The sequence below is a fragment of the Schistocerca cancellata genome, chromosome 9, assembly GCF_023864275.1.
Source record: "Schistocerca cancellata isolate TAMUIC-IGC-003103 chromosome 9, iqSchCanc2.1, whole genome shotgun sequence".
NCBI lineage: Eukaryota > Metazoa > Arthropoda > Insecta > Orthoptera > Acrididae > Schistocerca > Schistocerca cancellata.
This window is the reverse complement of record NC_064634.1, coordinates 189,410,088-189,427,639: the sequence shown is the minus strand read 5'-3', so window position 1 is coordinate 189,427,639 and position 17,552 is coordinate 189,410,088. Positions and strand designations below refer to the sequence as shown.

Sequence of the window (17,552 nt, the reverse complement as noted above, 5' to 3'; positions counted from 1 at the left end):
CATCCGCTAAAATGGCATCAAAAGTATTTGGCAGGTTAAGATCGAGGCGCAGTGTGTTAAGATCTGGACAGGACATTAAAATGTGTAACCGTCAGCAAGTGCCCACATGGGCAGAACGGCGCCGGCGCAGCCGTCAGCAGATGGCGATGGCTGAACTGGCAGTGTCCAATTCTTAACCGGGCTAAAACGACCTCCTCCCGCCGAGAAGGACGTGAGGAGGACGTCCAAGCCACGGGAAGAGGTTTTAAGGCCCGAAGCTTGTTGTCGGTAAGTGCAGCCCAATCGGCATGCCATAGCGATAAGATGCGCCGACAAATGACCCTGCTAAAATCGGACGAAGGGACACAACAAGAAGCTGTCCGAGGCTGGAGGACCGCAGCCTTGGCCGCGGCATCTGCAGCTTCGTTCCCAGGGATACCGACATGGCCAGGAACCCACATAAAGCTAACCGGAGAACCGACGTCCACCAGCTGCTGAAGAGAGCGTTGGATCCGGTGTACGAAAGGGTGAACCGGGTACGGATCACTGAGGCTCTGGATGGCGCTCAGGGAATCTGAGCAGATGACATAAGCAGAATGTCGGTGGCGGCAGATGTAAAGAACAGCCTGGTAGAGGTCAAAGAGCTCAGCTGTGAAGACCGAACAATGGCCATGGAGCCGGTATTTGAAACTTTGTGCCCCGACAATAAAGGAACACCCGACCCCGTCATCGGTCTTAGAGCCATCTGTATAAATGAAAGTCATGTTGATGAACTTCGAACGAAGTTCCAAAAAACGGGAGTGGTAGACCGAACCGGGAGTGACCTCTTTTGGGAGCGAGCTGAGGTCAAGGTGAACGCGGACCTGAGCCTGGAGCCAAAGTGGCGTGCGGCTCTCGCCCACTCGAAAGGTTGCAGGGAGTGAAAAATTAAGGTGTTGAAGGAGGCGACGAAAGCAAATTCCAGGGGGTAGCAGGGCAGAGACATACAACCCGTATTGACGGTCAAGAGAGTCGTCAAAAAAGGAACGATAAGACGGATGGTCGGGCATTGACAGTAGCCGACAGGCATACCGACAAAGCAGTATATCGCGCCGGTAGGTGAGTGGCAATTCGCCAGCGTCAGCATGAAGACTCTCTACGGGACTGGTATAAAATGCTCCGATCGCAAGTCGTAAACCTCGATGTTGTATGGAGTTGAGGCGGCGTAAGATGGATGGCCGTGCAGAGGAGTATACGAAGCTCCCATAATCCAGCTTGGAGCGGACGATCGACCGATATAGACGAAGTAGGACGGTTCGATCCGCTCCCCACGACATACCACTGAGAACACGGAGGACATTTAAAGAACGGGTACAACGGGCGGCCAAATATGACACATGTGGAGACCAGCTAAGTTTCCTGTCAAAGGTAAGGCCTAAAAATTTGGTTGTCTCCACGAATGGGAGAGCAACGGGACCGAGTCGTAAGGACGGTGGGAGAAACTCTTTGTAGCGCCAGAAGTTAATACAGACCGTCTTCTCGGCAGAAAAACGGAAGCCATTGGCGACACTCCAGGAGTAAAGACTGTCAAGAGAACGCTGAAGACAGCGCTCCAGGACACGTGTACACTGCGCGCTGCAATAGATGGTAAAATCGTCCACGAAAAGGGAGCCTGATACATCAGCTGGGAGGCAATCCATTATTGGATTAATCGCGATGGCGAAGAGAGCGACGCTCAAAACTGAGCCCTGTGGCACCCCATTCTCCTGGCGGAAGATGTCGGGACAGGACAGAACCCACACATACCCTGAACTGTCGATCCATTAAAAAGGAACGAATAAAAAGAGGGAGGTGACCGCGAAGGCCCCATGTATGCATGGTGCGGAGAATGCCCGCCCTCCAACAGGTGTCGTAAGCCTTCTCCAAATCAAAGAACACAGCCGCGGTCGGGCGCTTCCGCAAGAAGTTATTCATAATGAAGGTCGACAAGGTAACCAGATGGTCAACAGCAGAGCGGCGCCTACGAAATCCACATTGTACATTGGTAAGTAGGCGTCGAGACTCGAGCAGCCAAACCAATCGAGAGTTAACCATTCGCTCCATCACTTTACAGACACAGCTGGTAAGTGAGATAAGTCGATAACTGGAAGGCAAGTGCTTGTCCTTCCCCGGCTTAGGAATCGGGACAACAATAGACTCGCGCCAGCATGCGGGAACATGTCCCTCAATCCAGATGCGATTGTATGTACGAAGAAGAAAACCTTTACCCGCAGGAGAAAGGTTCTTCAGTATCTGAATATGAATAGAATCAGGCCCTGGAGCGGAGGACCATGATCGGCCAAGTGCGTTTTCGAGTTCCCGCATGGTGAATGGGGCATTATAACTTTCACAATTCGAGGAGCGGAAGTTAGGTGGCCTAGCCACCTCTGCCTGTTTGCGGGGGAGGAAGGCAGGGTGGTAATGAGCGGAGCTCGAAACCTCTGCGAAAAAGCGGCCGAAGGCATTGGAGACAGCCTCAGGGGCCACAAGGACGTCATTCGCGACCTTCAAGCCAGAAACTGGTGAGTGGACCTTAGTGCCAGATAGCCGGCGCAGGCTACCCCAGACAACAGAAGAAGGAGTAAAACTGTTGAAGGTGCTTGTGAAAGCAGCCCAGCTGGCTTTCTTGCTGTCTTTGATAATACGACAGACACTGAGCACGTAATCGTTTATAATTGATACAATTCGCCACTGTAGGGTGGCGTTTAAATGTGCGTAAAGCACGTCGACGAGCACGTAAAGCGTCTCTACATGCTGCGGTCCACCAGGGGACCGGTACGCGACGTGGAGAAGAAGGAGGGTGAGGGATGGAACATTCAGCAGCAGCGAGAATGACTTCCGTGAGGTGTGCGACCTGACAATCGCAGCTTGTGAAGGTTTGATCCTGAAAGGTCGCCCTGGAAGAGAAGAGCCCCCAGTCTGCCTTGGAGATGGTCCAATTAGAGAAGCACGGAGAGGGGGTATGCTGCAGGAGATGGATAACACACGGGAAGTGGTCCCTCGAATATGTATCAGAAAGTGCATACCACTCAAACCGGTGTGCAAGTTGGGGAGTACATATAGAGAGGTCTAAATGGGAATAGGTTTGAGATGTGTCCGAAAGAAAAGTAGGGGCGCCAGTATTGAGGCAGACAAGATTGAGCTGGTTGAAAAGGTCTGCTAACAAGGAGCCCCTCGAGCAGGATGCTGGAGAGCCCCAAAGGGGATGGTGGGCATTGAAGTCTCCAGTTAACAAAAATGGTGCAGGTAGATGAGCAATAAGTTGCATCATGTCTGCCCTGGTAACGGCAGATGACGATGGAGTGTAAACGGTACAAAAGGAAAACGTAAAGGTGGGGAGAGTAATGTGGATGGCAACTGCCTGCAGGCCGGTGTGCAACGTGATGGGATCGTAGTAAATATCATCCCGGACCAGCAACATAACCCCTCCATGAGCTGGGATACCTACCACAGGGGGTAGGTCAAAACGCACAGAGGTGTAGTGTGCCAAGGCAATTTGATCGCATGGGCGTAGCTTCGTTTCCTGGAGGGCTACGACGAGCGGACGGTGCAAGCGGAGCAGCAACTTCAAGTCCTCTCGGTTGGAGCGAATGCTGCGAATATTCCAGTGAATAAGTGCCATCGTAAGAAAAGGAAGATGAAAGAAGGGGTCACCTCGAAGGCCGCTTAGGGCCTGGCTTCGAGCGAGCACTGCCGCCGCTATCAGTAGGCGGACAGTCATCGTCCATTGGGTCTATAGGGTCATCGGTCATCTCGGGAGGATGGCCGGGAGGGGGAGCTTCCTCCGCCGGTGAACGGCCAGATGTACGGCTACCAGCGGTGCGGCCAGGCGAAACGGATGACGGCCTGGGGCGGCAACCACTGGGTGGCGCAGGAGAAGAAATGCGTCGTGGCGGAGAAGGAGAACTGTGCTTCCTATGCGCCTTTTTGGAAGGACGTTTGGTGGAAGTACCGGTCGAAGGCTGGGAGGTCGAGGTACGGAGGAAGTCTGCACGGGATGGTTCCTTCTTGAAGGCCCGTGCATCTGACTTCGGGGTCTTCGTCTTAGCAGAAGCTGATGAAGGGGCTGGTGTCTGTGGGGTGATGGGAGGAAGAGGAGACGTCGACCGCGCGATCTTAGCACTGGCCGAACGGACGACCGTGGTGCTGAAGGTCAGATCGCATGTCTGGGTTGCTACCTCCCGGGTAGTCCGAGGAGAGGCGAGGACAGTACTGTATTTCCCCGCTGGGAGCAGCGTGGGCTTCCTACTAGCCAATAGCTTGCGAGCAGCCGAGGTGGACACTTTCTCTTTGACCCGAATTTCTTGGATACAGCGTTCTTCCTTATAGACAGGACAGTCGCGGGAGGATGCGGCATGGTCACCCTGACAGTTCAAACAACGAGGAGACGGAGGTGGACAGTCACCCTCATGGGCATCCCTGCCACAAGTGACACATTTAGCCGCATTGGAACAAGACTGTCGAGTGTGATTGAAACGCTGACACTGGTAGCAGCGCGTAGGTGTCGGGACATAGGGGCGAACAGAAATAACCTCATAGCCCGCCTTGATTCGCGATGGCAGCTTAACACTATCGAAGGTCAAGAAAAGTGTCCGGGTCGGTACAAGGTCATTGTTGACCTTTTTCATGACCCTATGGACAGCCGTCACGCCCTGCTCAGCGATGAAAGATTGAAGCTCCTCGTCAGTCAATCCGTCGAGGGAGCTAGTATAGACTACACCACGAGACGAATTCAAAGTTCGGTGGGCCTCCACCCGGACAGGGAACGTGTACAGGAGGGTGGCCCGAAGCAGTTTTTGTGCCTGAAAGGCACTCTCAGTTTCTAGTAATAAGGTGCCGTTATGCAACCTGGTACAAGATTTGACAGATCTGGCTATGGCATCTACGCCCTTCTGAATAACGAAAGGGTTGACAGAGGAAAAATCCTTTCCGTCCTCAGATCGAGAAACTACGAGGAACTGTGGGGCAGGCGGTAGTACTTTTGTCACTGTTGGCTGGTCACGTTTCCGTTTTTGGGTCGAAGTCGAGAGAGATGGAGTAGAATCCACTGCGGAGGAATCCCCCATGATTGCCAGCGTCTCCGATGGTGCGCTCCTTCCTTGTGGGGACCCTCTCAGAGGGCACTCCCGCCTTAGGTGAATGTTTACACCTCAGGTCACACCTCCCGAGAAACAGACGGAGGGACCAATCGGCATGGTCAGAAGGTATCAGCTCAGGCAATCACCCCTCCCCGGGCCTGGCCTTTACCAGGGGGTACGCGCGTGCCTTACATGTCTACCCAGGGCGGGGACTTACGCGTTACCCCGTCACCGGCTACGCGTGCGAACGCGTGGGTCGGCCTTCAGGCACGCACAGGGAGGAAGGAAAAAGAGGAAAAAGAAGAGAGAGAGGGAGAAAGAGGACAGACTGTCTCAAACGCCGAGGCGGAGACCAGAGAAGGCAAGGAGAAGAAGGCAATGAGAAGGCAAGGAGAAAAAGGCAATGAGAAGGCAAGGAGAAAAAGGCAATGAGAAGGCAAGGAGAAAAGGGCAATGAGAAGGCAAGGAGAAAAGGGCAATGAGAAGGCAAGGAGAAAAAGGCAATGAGAAGGCAAGGAGAAAAAGGCAATGAGAAGGCAAGGAGAAAAAGGCAATGAGAAGGCAAGGAGAAGTCAAGGGAAAGAGTAAGGAAGACAGTGAGGTGGAGAAGAGCAAAGAAAGGAACCAACAAAAGGAAGGAAGAAACGAGAAGTGAAAAACCAAAAAGACCACGATTATAGGTCGTGGAACCGTCCGTCTCCGGACGCAGGCGCTAACTACCCCCGTGAGGGGGATGGACTCCTTTTAGTCGCCTCTTACGACAGGCAGGAATACCTCGGGCCTATTCTAATCCCCGGACCCGCAGGGGGGACAACCCTATGTGAACTATGCTGTTCTCTGTCATTAAGTGAGGGCCATCAGCCACTGAATTTTCCATGGCAGAGCTAATGCCTGAATTTTGATGTTCTTGGCACACTCCTGACACTGTGAATCTTGGAATACTGAATTCTCTATCTATTTCCAAAACAGAATGTCCCAAGCATCTAGCTCCAACTACCATCTGTATAACTGCATATCGCTATCCCGTGACTGGTCATCTCAGTGTAAGTTCCCAGTCTCAAAATTAATTCAAACAATTATTTTCAGCAACAATTTTTTTCTCTGTTGTTTCACATGACTGGAGTAACCAATGAAGAAAAGGAAGTGCTGCAAAATAGTGCTAGCATGGATAAAAAGTATCTCTACTCTATGTACATTATGTGGAATGTGGCTCTTGAGAATGTGCTGTGTGGCAAAGAAAATGTATGTGTACTCGTGCCTTTCCGCTACAACTGTTAGAAAAGAATCAACAACAACTCTCTCAATTAGTGTTACAACTACATTACTGGCAACCACAAATCTTAAAAAATAAACAGGCTAATAATTAACAATACTAACTGTTGTAGTGAGAGCCTGTTGGTAGCGCGAGATGTGCCACTCACAGTGCAGTGCTGGCGAAAGCACACTGAGAATAGTCATCTCCATGCTGTCTGCCATCCAACACAGGCCTGTCAGCAAAGACAGACGAACTTGGAATTTCCCAAAGCCCAGTGCATTCACAGCCTGTGTCACGGTGAAAGTATCTGGACAGAAATTGTAACACATTAATACTGGAAAGATAGTTGTGAACCCAAAATGATCAGTAGGTTCAGAAAAAGCTCATGTATTACAAAAAGATTATTGTTTCTGTCGCCATACATAAAAATTACTAACACACAAACATTAAAAGTAAATAATCATGTAAAATATTGTTCGACATATATCTAATTCCACTCAGTTACTTTTTGAAAGGAGAAATGTTCTTTATAAGGACACAAATTGTCATGGTGGTTGTGGTGGTAATGGTTTTAGATCACTGAACAGCATGTTCTTCAGTGGCCTTGCTGAATATGAACCTAGGCATTTTGTGAATTGAGCTAAGAACTCTTTCATAACAAGATATGTTAATGTAACAGTGTCCCATGAAAATATATTAAAAGCTTTCTTGAGAATGTATAAACAAGTGACAATGTCAATGTCATCACCTACACGGGCATTAGGGGTTGCCCATATGAGCTAAACTCATGGGGAGAGTTCAATGTCTCCCTCCCCCCCCCCCCCCCCCCAATATTAACACTCCACATCATTATTCAGATAGTGAAGGGGGAAAAAAATTTAATAGTCATGGGTAACTGGAATTCAGTAGTAGGAAAAGGGAGAGAAGGAAACGTAGTAGGTGACTATGGACTGGGGGTAAGAAATGAAAGAGGAAGCCGCCTGGTAGAATTTTGCACAGAGCACAACTTCATCATAGCTAACACTTGGGTCAAGAATCATAAAAGAAGGTTGTATACATGGAAGAAGCCTGGAGACACTGACAGGTTTCAGATAGATTATATAACGGTAAGACAGAGATTTAGGAACCAGGTTTTAAATTGTAAGACATTTCCAGGGGCAGATGTGGACTCTGACCACAATCTATTAGTTATGAACAGTAGATTAAAACTGAAGAAACTGCAAAAAGGTGGGAATTTATGGAGATGGGACCTGGATAAACTGACTAAACCAGAGGTTGTACAGAGTTTCAGGGAGAGCATTAGGGAACAAGTAACAGGAATGGGGGAAAGAAATACAGTACAAGAAGAATGGGTAGCTTTGAGGGATGAAGTAGTGAAGGCAGCAGAGGATCAAGTAGGTAAAAAGACGAGGGCTAGTAGAAATCCTTGGGTAACAGAAGATATATTGAATTTAATTGATGAAAAGAGAAAATATAAAAATGCAGTAAATGAAGCAGGCAAAAAGGAATACAAACGTCTCAAAAATGAGATCGACAGGAAGTGCAAAATGGCTAAGTAGACATGGTTAGAGGACAAATGTAAAGATGTAGAGGCTGATCTCACTGGGGGTAAGATAGATACTGCCTACAGGAAAATTAAAGAGACCTTTGGAGAAAAGAGAACCATTTGTATGAATATCAAGAGCTCAGATGGAAACCCAGTTCTAAGCAAAGAAGGGAAAGCAGAAAGGTGAAAGGAGTATATAGAGGGTCTATACAAGGGCGATGTACTTGAGGGCAATGTTATGGAAATGGAAGAGGATGTAGATGAAGATGAAATGGGAGATATGATTCTGCGTGAAGAGTTTAACAGAGCACTGAAAGACCTGAGTCGAAACAAGGCCCCAGGAGTAGACAAAATTCCATTGGAACTACTGACGGCCTTGGGAGAGCCAGTCCTGACAAAACTCTACCATCTGGTGAGCAAGATGTATGAGACAGGTGAAATACCCTCAGACTTCAAGAAGAATATAATAATTCCAATCCCAAAGAAAGCAGGTGTTGACAGATGTGAAAATTACCGAACTATCAGTTTAATAAGTCACTGCTGCAAAATACTAATGCGAATTCTTTACAGACGAATAGAAAAACTAGTAGAAGCCAACCTCAGGGAAGATCAGTTTGGATTCCCTAAAAATATTGGAACACGTGAGGCAATACTGACCCTACGACTTATCTTAGAAGAAAGATTAAGGAAAGGCAAACCTACATTTCTAGCATTTGTAGACTTAGAGAAAGCTTTTGACAGTGTTGACTGGAATACTCTCTTTCAAATTCTGAAGGTGGCACGGGTAAAATACAGGGAACGAAAGGCTATTTACAATTTGTACAGAAACCAGATGGCAGTTATAAAGAGGGGCATGAAAGGGAAGCAGTGGTTGGGAAAGGAGTGAGACAGGGTTGTAGCCTCTCCCCGATGTTATTCAATCTGTATATTGAGCAAGCAGTAACGGAAACAAAAGAAAAATTCGGAGTAGGAATTAAAATCCACGGAGAAGAAATAAAAACTTTGAGGTTCGCTGATGACATTGTAATTCTGTCAGAGACAGCAAACGACTTGGAAGAGCAGTTGAACGGAATGGACAGTGTCTTAAAAGGAGGATATAATATGAACATCAACAAAAGCAAAACGAGGATAATGGAATGTAGTCGAATTAAGTCGGGTGATGCTGAGGGAATTAGATTAGGAAATGAGACACTTAAAGTAGTAAAGGAGTTTTGCTATTTGGGGAGCAAAATAACTGACGATGGTCGAAGTGGAGAGGATATAAAATGTAGACTGACAATGGCAAGGAAAGCGTTTCTGAAGAAGAGAAATTTGTTAACATTGAGTATAGATTTGAGTGTCAGGAAGTCATTTCTGAAAGTATTTGTATGGAGTGTAGCCATGTATGGAAGTGAAACATGGACGATAAATAGTTTGCACAAGAAGAGAATAGAAGCTTTAGAAATGTGGTGCTACAGAAGAATGCTGAAGATTAGATGGGTAGATCACAGAACTTTTGAGGAGGTATTGAATAGGATTGGGGAGAAGAAAAGTTTGTGGCACAACTTGACTACAAAAAGGGATCGGTTGGTAGGACATGTTCTGAGGCATCAAGGAATCACCAATTTAGTATTGGAGGGTAGCATGGAGGGTAAAAATCGTAGAGGGAGACCAAGAGATGAATACACCAAGCAGATTCAGAAGGATGTAGGTTGCAGTAGGTACTGGGAGATGATGAAGCTTGCACAGGATAGAGTAGGTCTCAGGACTGAAGACCACAACAACAACAACAACAACAACAACAACAACAACAACAACCATTCTTCTCTATCACTAGTAAGCTAACAGTGAAAGAAGTATGATGTATAATTCATGAACAAGAACATGGTGTCATTTCACTTTGTCCTATAAGTTAAGTTGTTAATTGGGTTTGAACAGGTAATTTCATCAGTATCACATAGTCAATAAAATTTACTACTGGCTGTTCCAGTTCACAAACAAAAGTTTCACATTGAAACATGCAATAAGCAATTTGGACCATATATATTCACAAATTTACATTCTAATCCTTACTTCAATCTTATTTAAAATGTTTTAAACTCCGACTGTATAATGTCAGGCAAACACAATTAACCCCTGTGATTATAAAACAAATTTCATAAAATTACTGTGCTACAAAAAGATATATATTTTTGTTTATAGGATATGTATTATGGTAATTGTTGTATTGTACTGTTATGTGAATTTCATTTTTTTGTAAATTATTTTCGATTTAATGATCTATGTTTCGATCTTAATATGACTATATCTTTTCTGATGTAATGTGGAACGATGTTACTGTGTGCCAGTGGATTGTATGTTGTGTGTGTGGTGGGAAGGAAAGAAGGAGAAATGTAAAGTTTTCTGCAGTGCATACTAATGGAATGTATTTCACTGAGTGAATATTGTGAATTTATGGCAGCAAGGCATCTAGAATTATTAAAAATGAAAATTACATACGAATCAGTTTGTCGTCAATGTTATTTGAAGAAACACGTCAACCTATAGGGTTTCCAGACAGAAGAAATTCAAGAAACGGATTTAAGGAGATCTCAAGAAACAAGATTAGTATTATTTCTTTGAAACTACCACTAAACCCCAACCAACAATATTTTACTTCCATGAACGATTATTACAATTAACAGTCATCCAATGTGTGAAACAAAGGAGGTCATTAAAACATTCCCAATATTAGTCATTAAACAAAGGAAATAACAAGTTCGGGTTTAAATTCGTTTATTATAAACACAGGATAAGCTTCATTTTGACTTATTAGTTTGCATTTTATATTTGATACAGAAGTCTAGGTATCCAAGTACTTCATGTTTAATTGAGATCTTCCAGGTATTCAGCCGAGCTGCTGTTTCCATTTCCTACACAATGTTTCAATGACCAACTCAGCTGCCTTCTAAGCATTTTGTGAACTGAGGTAAGAACTCTTTTCTAACAAGAAATGTTACTGCCACATGAAATATATTAACAGCTTTCTTGAGAATGTATAAATGTGTGACACTGCCATAACCTAGGCAGGCGTGTAGGGCTGCCCATATGGGCTAAACCCATGGGGAGAGTTGAATCTGCCTCCCTCCCCAACATCAATAGTCTGTCCTAAGTCTCAATTTGGTGGCACTTCACACCGAGTTTGATTCATAACATCCACTGCACCCTCTGATGCTCTTTTGTTTTACAGAGCTCACACTAATACTCCGTGTAAAGTAAATTCCCTCTGTGGTTTCCAATGCTGATAGATGTGATGATCTGTGAGGTCTTAATAAACTGAGTGCTGGACCCCAAGCATTATTAAAATTGAAACCTCCATCCCTGTTATTAGGTTTTCTGAGATCAGAGATCATATTACTTAGTGTTTATACGTAGAAATTAAGGCAGGGTTGATTTTAGTTTAGTTTATAAAAGAATATTCAGTGTTCAAAGTCATGACCAGTATGCCTAATTTGTTTATGCATAACCAGAACTAAAAACAACTGTAATGGATCACCAATACACACACACAAAAACACATTGGTGTAATTATTTATAACAACACAACCACGGGTAACAAGTAGACATACTGTCACAGCTTATTTGATAAGTTTGGAGTGATGTATGAGGACTGCGAATTGTGGTGTCACTAAGGCCAATGCAATGTTGCAGAAAATTGAATTCATAGTGAGGCTCTCCTATGGGTATATAGACTGTATGTAAAAAGACAGATTACACAACATGAGTTGAAGGCAGAGATTGAGGTCACAAAAACTGAATTAGAGACACTTGAGGAGGGGTGGGAGGGGGGGGGGGGAGGGGAGGGGAGGAATGGAATGCACAACAAGGTATCACGAAAAGGGCAAAAAGGAAACATTTGTTAAGGGGAGTAGACACATTCAGCTGTGCAAGACAGTAAGGTGCACACAATTAATAATAATTTGAGAACAGATTAGAAATGACATTGAATACAAATAACAAGATATTTCCAACTGGTAAATTCTGTGACTTTTCAAAAGCAACTGAATGTGCAGTTCACATTACTCTCCCAGATAAGCTCAAATATTGTAGCACGGTATCAGACACGTTGCTGGTAACAGATTTTCATCCCACTTACCTAAAAGGATGCACATTGTTTTATTAAGAAACTCTGGGAGTGTGCAAAATGAAACTGCATTTTTAGAATCACTATAGGGGTACCCCAGGGATGGCTACTTAGTTTGCTCTTGTTATATATTGATGACCTCACATAAGTGTTTTACATCCAAAGTGAGTTACATCCAAGATGTAGAAATAATTATCTTTGCCAGCCATTCAGCTGTTGTAGTTAAGCCTAATTCAATTACTTCAGCATCTGAAAATTTAAATATAGTGGAACTTCGATTTTACATTCTCCAATTTTACGTTTTTCATGATTGTACACCATAAATTCGGAGACCCTGTGAAAAACCCATGAACAAGTTATAAGTGGCACAAAAGACACAACTTGCACCATGGGTGGTGGTGGAGTTAAGGGAGTATTGTAGGCTGGCGTGGAGAGAGGAGATGTAGGAGAGGAAATGTTGACAATCTGCGATCGGTGTTGCCAACACAACTTGCAACATTTAGCTTCACTGCACAATTACGGTACAACTATGGCTAGGTTGCGGCAGTAATGGAAAAACAAGACAGTCAATACAAAGTGTTACAGACCAAGCCAATATGTGATGAAGGGGGCCAGTCACTACGTTTTCTTGTGCCACTTATAAATCAGTCTCATCTTTTTGCATGTATTTCCAATGTATTGGGTTCAGCAACAATATCAATTATCAACCTTTTGAATTCAAACACTGAGTCTTGAAGAATATGTTCTGTAATAATCGAGGAAATGTTGCCCATTTCCGACCAGCGAACTCTTTTTGTCTGGTGACTTGTAAAGTCAACCAATATCCAGCGCAGTCACCTCACCACACCACACTAACACACAGAAAATGAGCTTGCCTACTGGATGCGTGGAGAAGGTGAGTGGCCCCTCAGTGACGGGAGTGCAGGCTGGGGTCAAAGCATCTTGTGAAGTGCTGAAAACATACTTTTTGTGCAGATGATGTGCTGATGACAGAGATGTTACATGTAAATAGAACAAGTTTTTTGCGATAGCACAGTTTAAAGACTTTTGTGTTCAAATCTGACATGATGCAGTTGCAACAATTACATACACTACTCATGTATATACTTTGCACTGCACACACTGCAGATTGTAAAGATTGGCAGCAGTGATAGAGGGCATGAAGTGAAACTGTAGCACCTGAGCTTTCTTTCAAATTTCCATATTACAGAGTGAACAGAAATTCACTAAGCTGACTTTTAATGAGCTTGTAATGTCAACAGGTGAAAATCTCTTTTTTCGTGTGTCTGTTTCTCTCATAAAGCTTAAAGTAACACTTTAATGGTAGTCACTACATGAAGTGCAGCTCATAAGAAAAGCATTAAACAATAACAGCAATGGTGATAAAGTATGTCATTAAGCAGATGTCCACATTCATGCTTATGGTTTAAGCACTTAGCTGCTGTGATGATTTCGGTTTAATTCCCCATGTTCAATTTTTGGCTTTCTTCTGGGTTAGCACAAAGGATGATCTCTCAAAAACATGCATTTTGAACATATAATTCGAGTTCCCGACTTTTTACTTGCTGTTACACATCTGGGATTTTTTAATAACTGATGAAATTCATTACCACAAAATACTGTATAAACATTGTAGTGTACATTAATTTCTGCCAGTTAGGTAGATTTTATACAAAGTATTGGAGAGGATTGCGATTTTTAATCATACATGCCAATTACATGTGTTGCTCATATTTTAGGAAGTCTTAACATTTTCCTCGGCTTTGCAGTTTTTAAGTCTAGGCAGCACAAAAACATAAAACAGGATTTCCCTGTAATATTTTCTTGACCATTAATGATTGGTTTGCTGCAAATGGACTGTCACTGACTTTAAATGAAACACGATACATGCAATTCAATATTGTACAAGACCTGACCACACCATGATAAATAATGCATGAGCGTAGCCAAAAAACACAAAATATTCTAAATTCTAAGGTGTTTATATTGATAAGAACTTCAAGTGGATGTCAAATATTACAGATCATTCTATACGTCTAAACTCCGCAACTTTTGGGTTACAAATAATACCAGATTCTGCAGATGAAAAAGTCTCGTTTTTGGCACCTGCACCCGTGCATGCACATGCGACAGCCAACTCCAGCAGCTTGGGTTATGTCCATTGTTTGATTTTTCCTAGTTTCATTGACTAATGCCCAATGGTATAATATGTTACATAACTCATCACTGCGGAAAACTTGTTTATTGCACAGAAGCATAACACAATAAGAATAATTTGTGCTGTACATTCTAGAACCTCTTATAGACAGTTCCTTAAACAAGTTGGCATCCTGACATCATCATAGTACATTTCGTCCTTTAAGAAGTTTGTTATCAACAATCAATTACAGATAGAAAACAGCAGTAACATTCATAAATATAATACTGGAAGGAGAAATGATTTACTCAGTCCATCAGTCAGCTTTAGTGTGGCACAGATAAAAGTGAGGTATAAATTTTTTTATCCACCTACAGAGTCATGTAAGGAACTGATGATAAAATTAACTTCCAACACAAACTGAAATCTTCTCTGCCTGACAACCTATTTCACTCCATACAAGAATTTCACTTCTTCATTGTTGGATAACGTTATAATAATTTTAACATAAAACACTACTTCATGAAATTAAGTTTAACTCCATAAGAACACTAATACTTTTTTCTCAGACATCTCACTGGATGACAACCAGTATAGTAAAAAATTAAAAAAAAGAAAAGAAAAAAGTAAAGAAAAAAGTATGGAGCCAGACACACAACCATTAAAATTTGTTCCATAACAACTTGCGGAGGAGTACCGACTCCTTGTAAAATTTGAATACTTGTGCTACAAGTGTCCAGTTGTTTCTTAAAAACAAAGGGTGTGCGTTCAGTCAAAACATTCAATGACCTCTTCTCAGCTTTCAGATAAAATATGGCACACAATTATAGCAACATCACTCGTGTTATATTTGGGAAGCAGAACATCTAAGCCACAGCACGCTGCAATTATCTATTTTATTTCTGGAAGACTGGATGGAAGTTAAACAGTCAGGTGGTCAGCCTAACTGTCTGAAATTCATTTTCACACGGATTATACTTTAGTACCCACATAAACACAACTGCCCTCTCATGAGCGACCAACAAAGAAATGGTTATTTCACATTTCCATTACCTGATAAAAGCAGATTGTTAAACAAATCCCGCAAGAGATGACCAATTATTTGCATTGTGGCACAAATTTGAAAATAAAGGAGTGAGGCAGTTATTAAATAACTAATGGTTCATGGCCAAACAATTCAAAAACAATTCTCTACTCAAGGGAGTGACTTACCCAAAGAACAGTTTACAAGGGCTTCACTATGTTTATTAAGCTCAACAATCAAGGATTCTTGCACATTAACTCAAACATCTCCAACAGTAGGACACTTCTACTGTGGGGGCAAGGGAAGTCACGTGCGAAAAAAGAGCTTTCCTAAAATACTCCAATGAGGTACAAAGAAAAGAATTACACTGCAAATAATAAACACATACAATATTTGGGTCAACAGAAGCGTCCGATTCCACCCATCGGCATTGACACGTTGACGTAAGACTGTTGTGGTGTGTGACGTCATGAAGGCGCGGAATATAGTTTGTGAGAGTTTTGATGTGATCGGTGGTGCTCTCTGGTGGTGTGCTTATGTGCTGTGTGTTAGGTGATGTTTTCGGTTTAGTTTGCGTGTGTGGCGTGTTTATAGGTGGCGTATTGTTGCGGTCAGTGGTTCTCTCTGGTGATGTTTATGGGTAGCGTGTTGGGTTCATTTGCGTGGTGGCATTGCACGTGTATGGTATCTGTAGTGACTGTTCTTTCAGTGGAATATTTTTCAGTGAGTTAACTGATTTTGGTTTTGCTATGTCAATGTTATTGTAGTTTTTTTCTGTTCATCGTGTGTGAATTTTGGTAAATTGCTTTGTTTATGTCTTTGGTAGGTGTGGATATGACTGACAAGATCAACAGTTTTCAGTTGTTGGTGATGATGGCAGACAGTGTGTTGTCTCTAATAAAATTTCTTCAACTATTCGGATTGTTGGATGAAGTTGTGAAGTGTTTAGTGTGTCATGAAGAAATGAGGCTTACTAAAGTTCCGGCGTCTCGGACGTGGGACGGCTATATGTGGAGATGTCATACGGATAACAGGTGAAGGGAAGTGTTCAATTCCAATTTTGATTTTCTAGGGTTTTTTGTGATAGCATTAAGTGTAGTGGTGGTGAAAGTTTTGAGGTTTATAGTGTGGTATCGATAGTTGCTGTTGACCTATACAGGTCACGGGAAGTGTTCGATTCCAATTTTGTTGTGTTTTTTGAGATAGTGATGACTGTGGACGTGGTTGTAGTTTTGTGTTTCATGATTTGGTGTCAAGGGAAATGCTTCTTCCTTACACTTTTTACAAAACTGCATGCAAAATAAGCAAGGAAGAAGAATTCAATAAAGGTACTGAGAAATACAGCAGAACACCAAAGAACATAAAATGGCCCACTCAAGTGTATTGTGGTAACTAACAATAGCTACAAAGAAGTTCAGTCTCAATTAGGATTACAATATGTATAAAAGTGGTGTATAGCAAATGTAAGTATAGTACCATCTGGTATTACTGAGACAGAAGTCATTTCAATCTCTTCAGGCGTAATAGGAGGCTCTCCAGACGATGACTTATCCAAGTCTTGATAATTTGACTGTGTTCGACGTACAGCTGATAGTAACTGTGACATTTTGAGTATTCTGAAACACAAGCACATTTAACAAACAGGATTTATTTAATGAATACCACAACCTAGATGAATAAAATTTAAAAAGACAGTTATATGGGTCTGAAAACTATCTTAGCACTTTGTTACAGGAAGTGCAAAGAGTTGCATGAAACACTGATACATAGTCCTTCACCTTTAATAAGAAGTTGTCTGTTGTTATGCCTAAAGATAGTAAAAATGCTAGTACGATGACGTTGGAAAATATAAAAATCCAACGCAATAACACACTTAAAATGCCTTGTGGGCTAAGAAGTGGTGGTTCCTGTTGTGAGAAGACGATATCTGAATGCCAAATCTAATTGTTTAGGACGTCTATCGTACCAGAATGATGTGCCGGTACAGAAATTTATAAAAACAAAATTTGCCGCCACTATACGATCTCACATTTTATAAATGAAATCTTGACTAAATAGTTGATATTAGTTGGAGGCCAAACAAATGAATAAATACGGACAACATCTATTTGATACCAAAGTTATCCACATACATGTCAAGCAAGTACTGAAACTATCTGGATTTGTACAGCGTAAATTTGCCGGTACACACTTCACAGACACTTTTAAGCACCACTATTAATCAGACAGTCTGACACTTTTCTGTGTCACACAATGGTATCGTACTATCTTAAATAAGCAGGTTATGACACGTTTCACGAACTACCTGTAAATAACGGTACTCACAATCAGGCTATTACAACGCAAATTTACGAATTTTCAGGAAAACACAGTTTACAATTTGTGTTTTCCTTAAAAGCTTGTCACCGATTTA

At 42.9% G+C, this 17,552-nt stretch overlaps 1 protein-coding gene across 1 annotated transcript in view; it reads right to left on the bottom strand.

The window, feature by feature from the left end:
* The window catches only part of LOC126100437 (synaptic vesicle 2-related protein), a 113,584-nt gene extending 96,286 nt beyond the window's left edge, over positions 1 to 17,298 (bottom strand). Inside the window, exons 1-4 of the mRNA XM_049911041.1 lie at positions 17,272 to 17,298; positions 16,918 to 17,046; positions 16,616 to 16,755; positions 6,453 to 6,637 (exon numbers count right to left, since the gene is read on the bottom strand). Of these exons, the coding sequence (XP_049766998.1) occupies positions 6,453 to 6,637; positions 16,616 to 16,745 (315 nt within the window). The 5' untranslated portion in view covers positions 16,746 to 16,755; positions 16,918 to 17,046; positions 17,272 to 17,298. The remainder of the gene's footprint in view (positions 1 to 6,452; positions 6,638 to 16,615; positions 16,756 to 16,917; positions 17,047 to 17,271) is intronic.
* Positions 17,299 to 17,552: the final 254 nt, after the last annotated feature.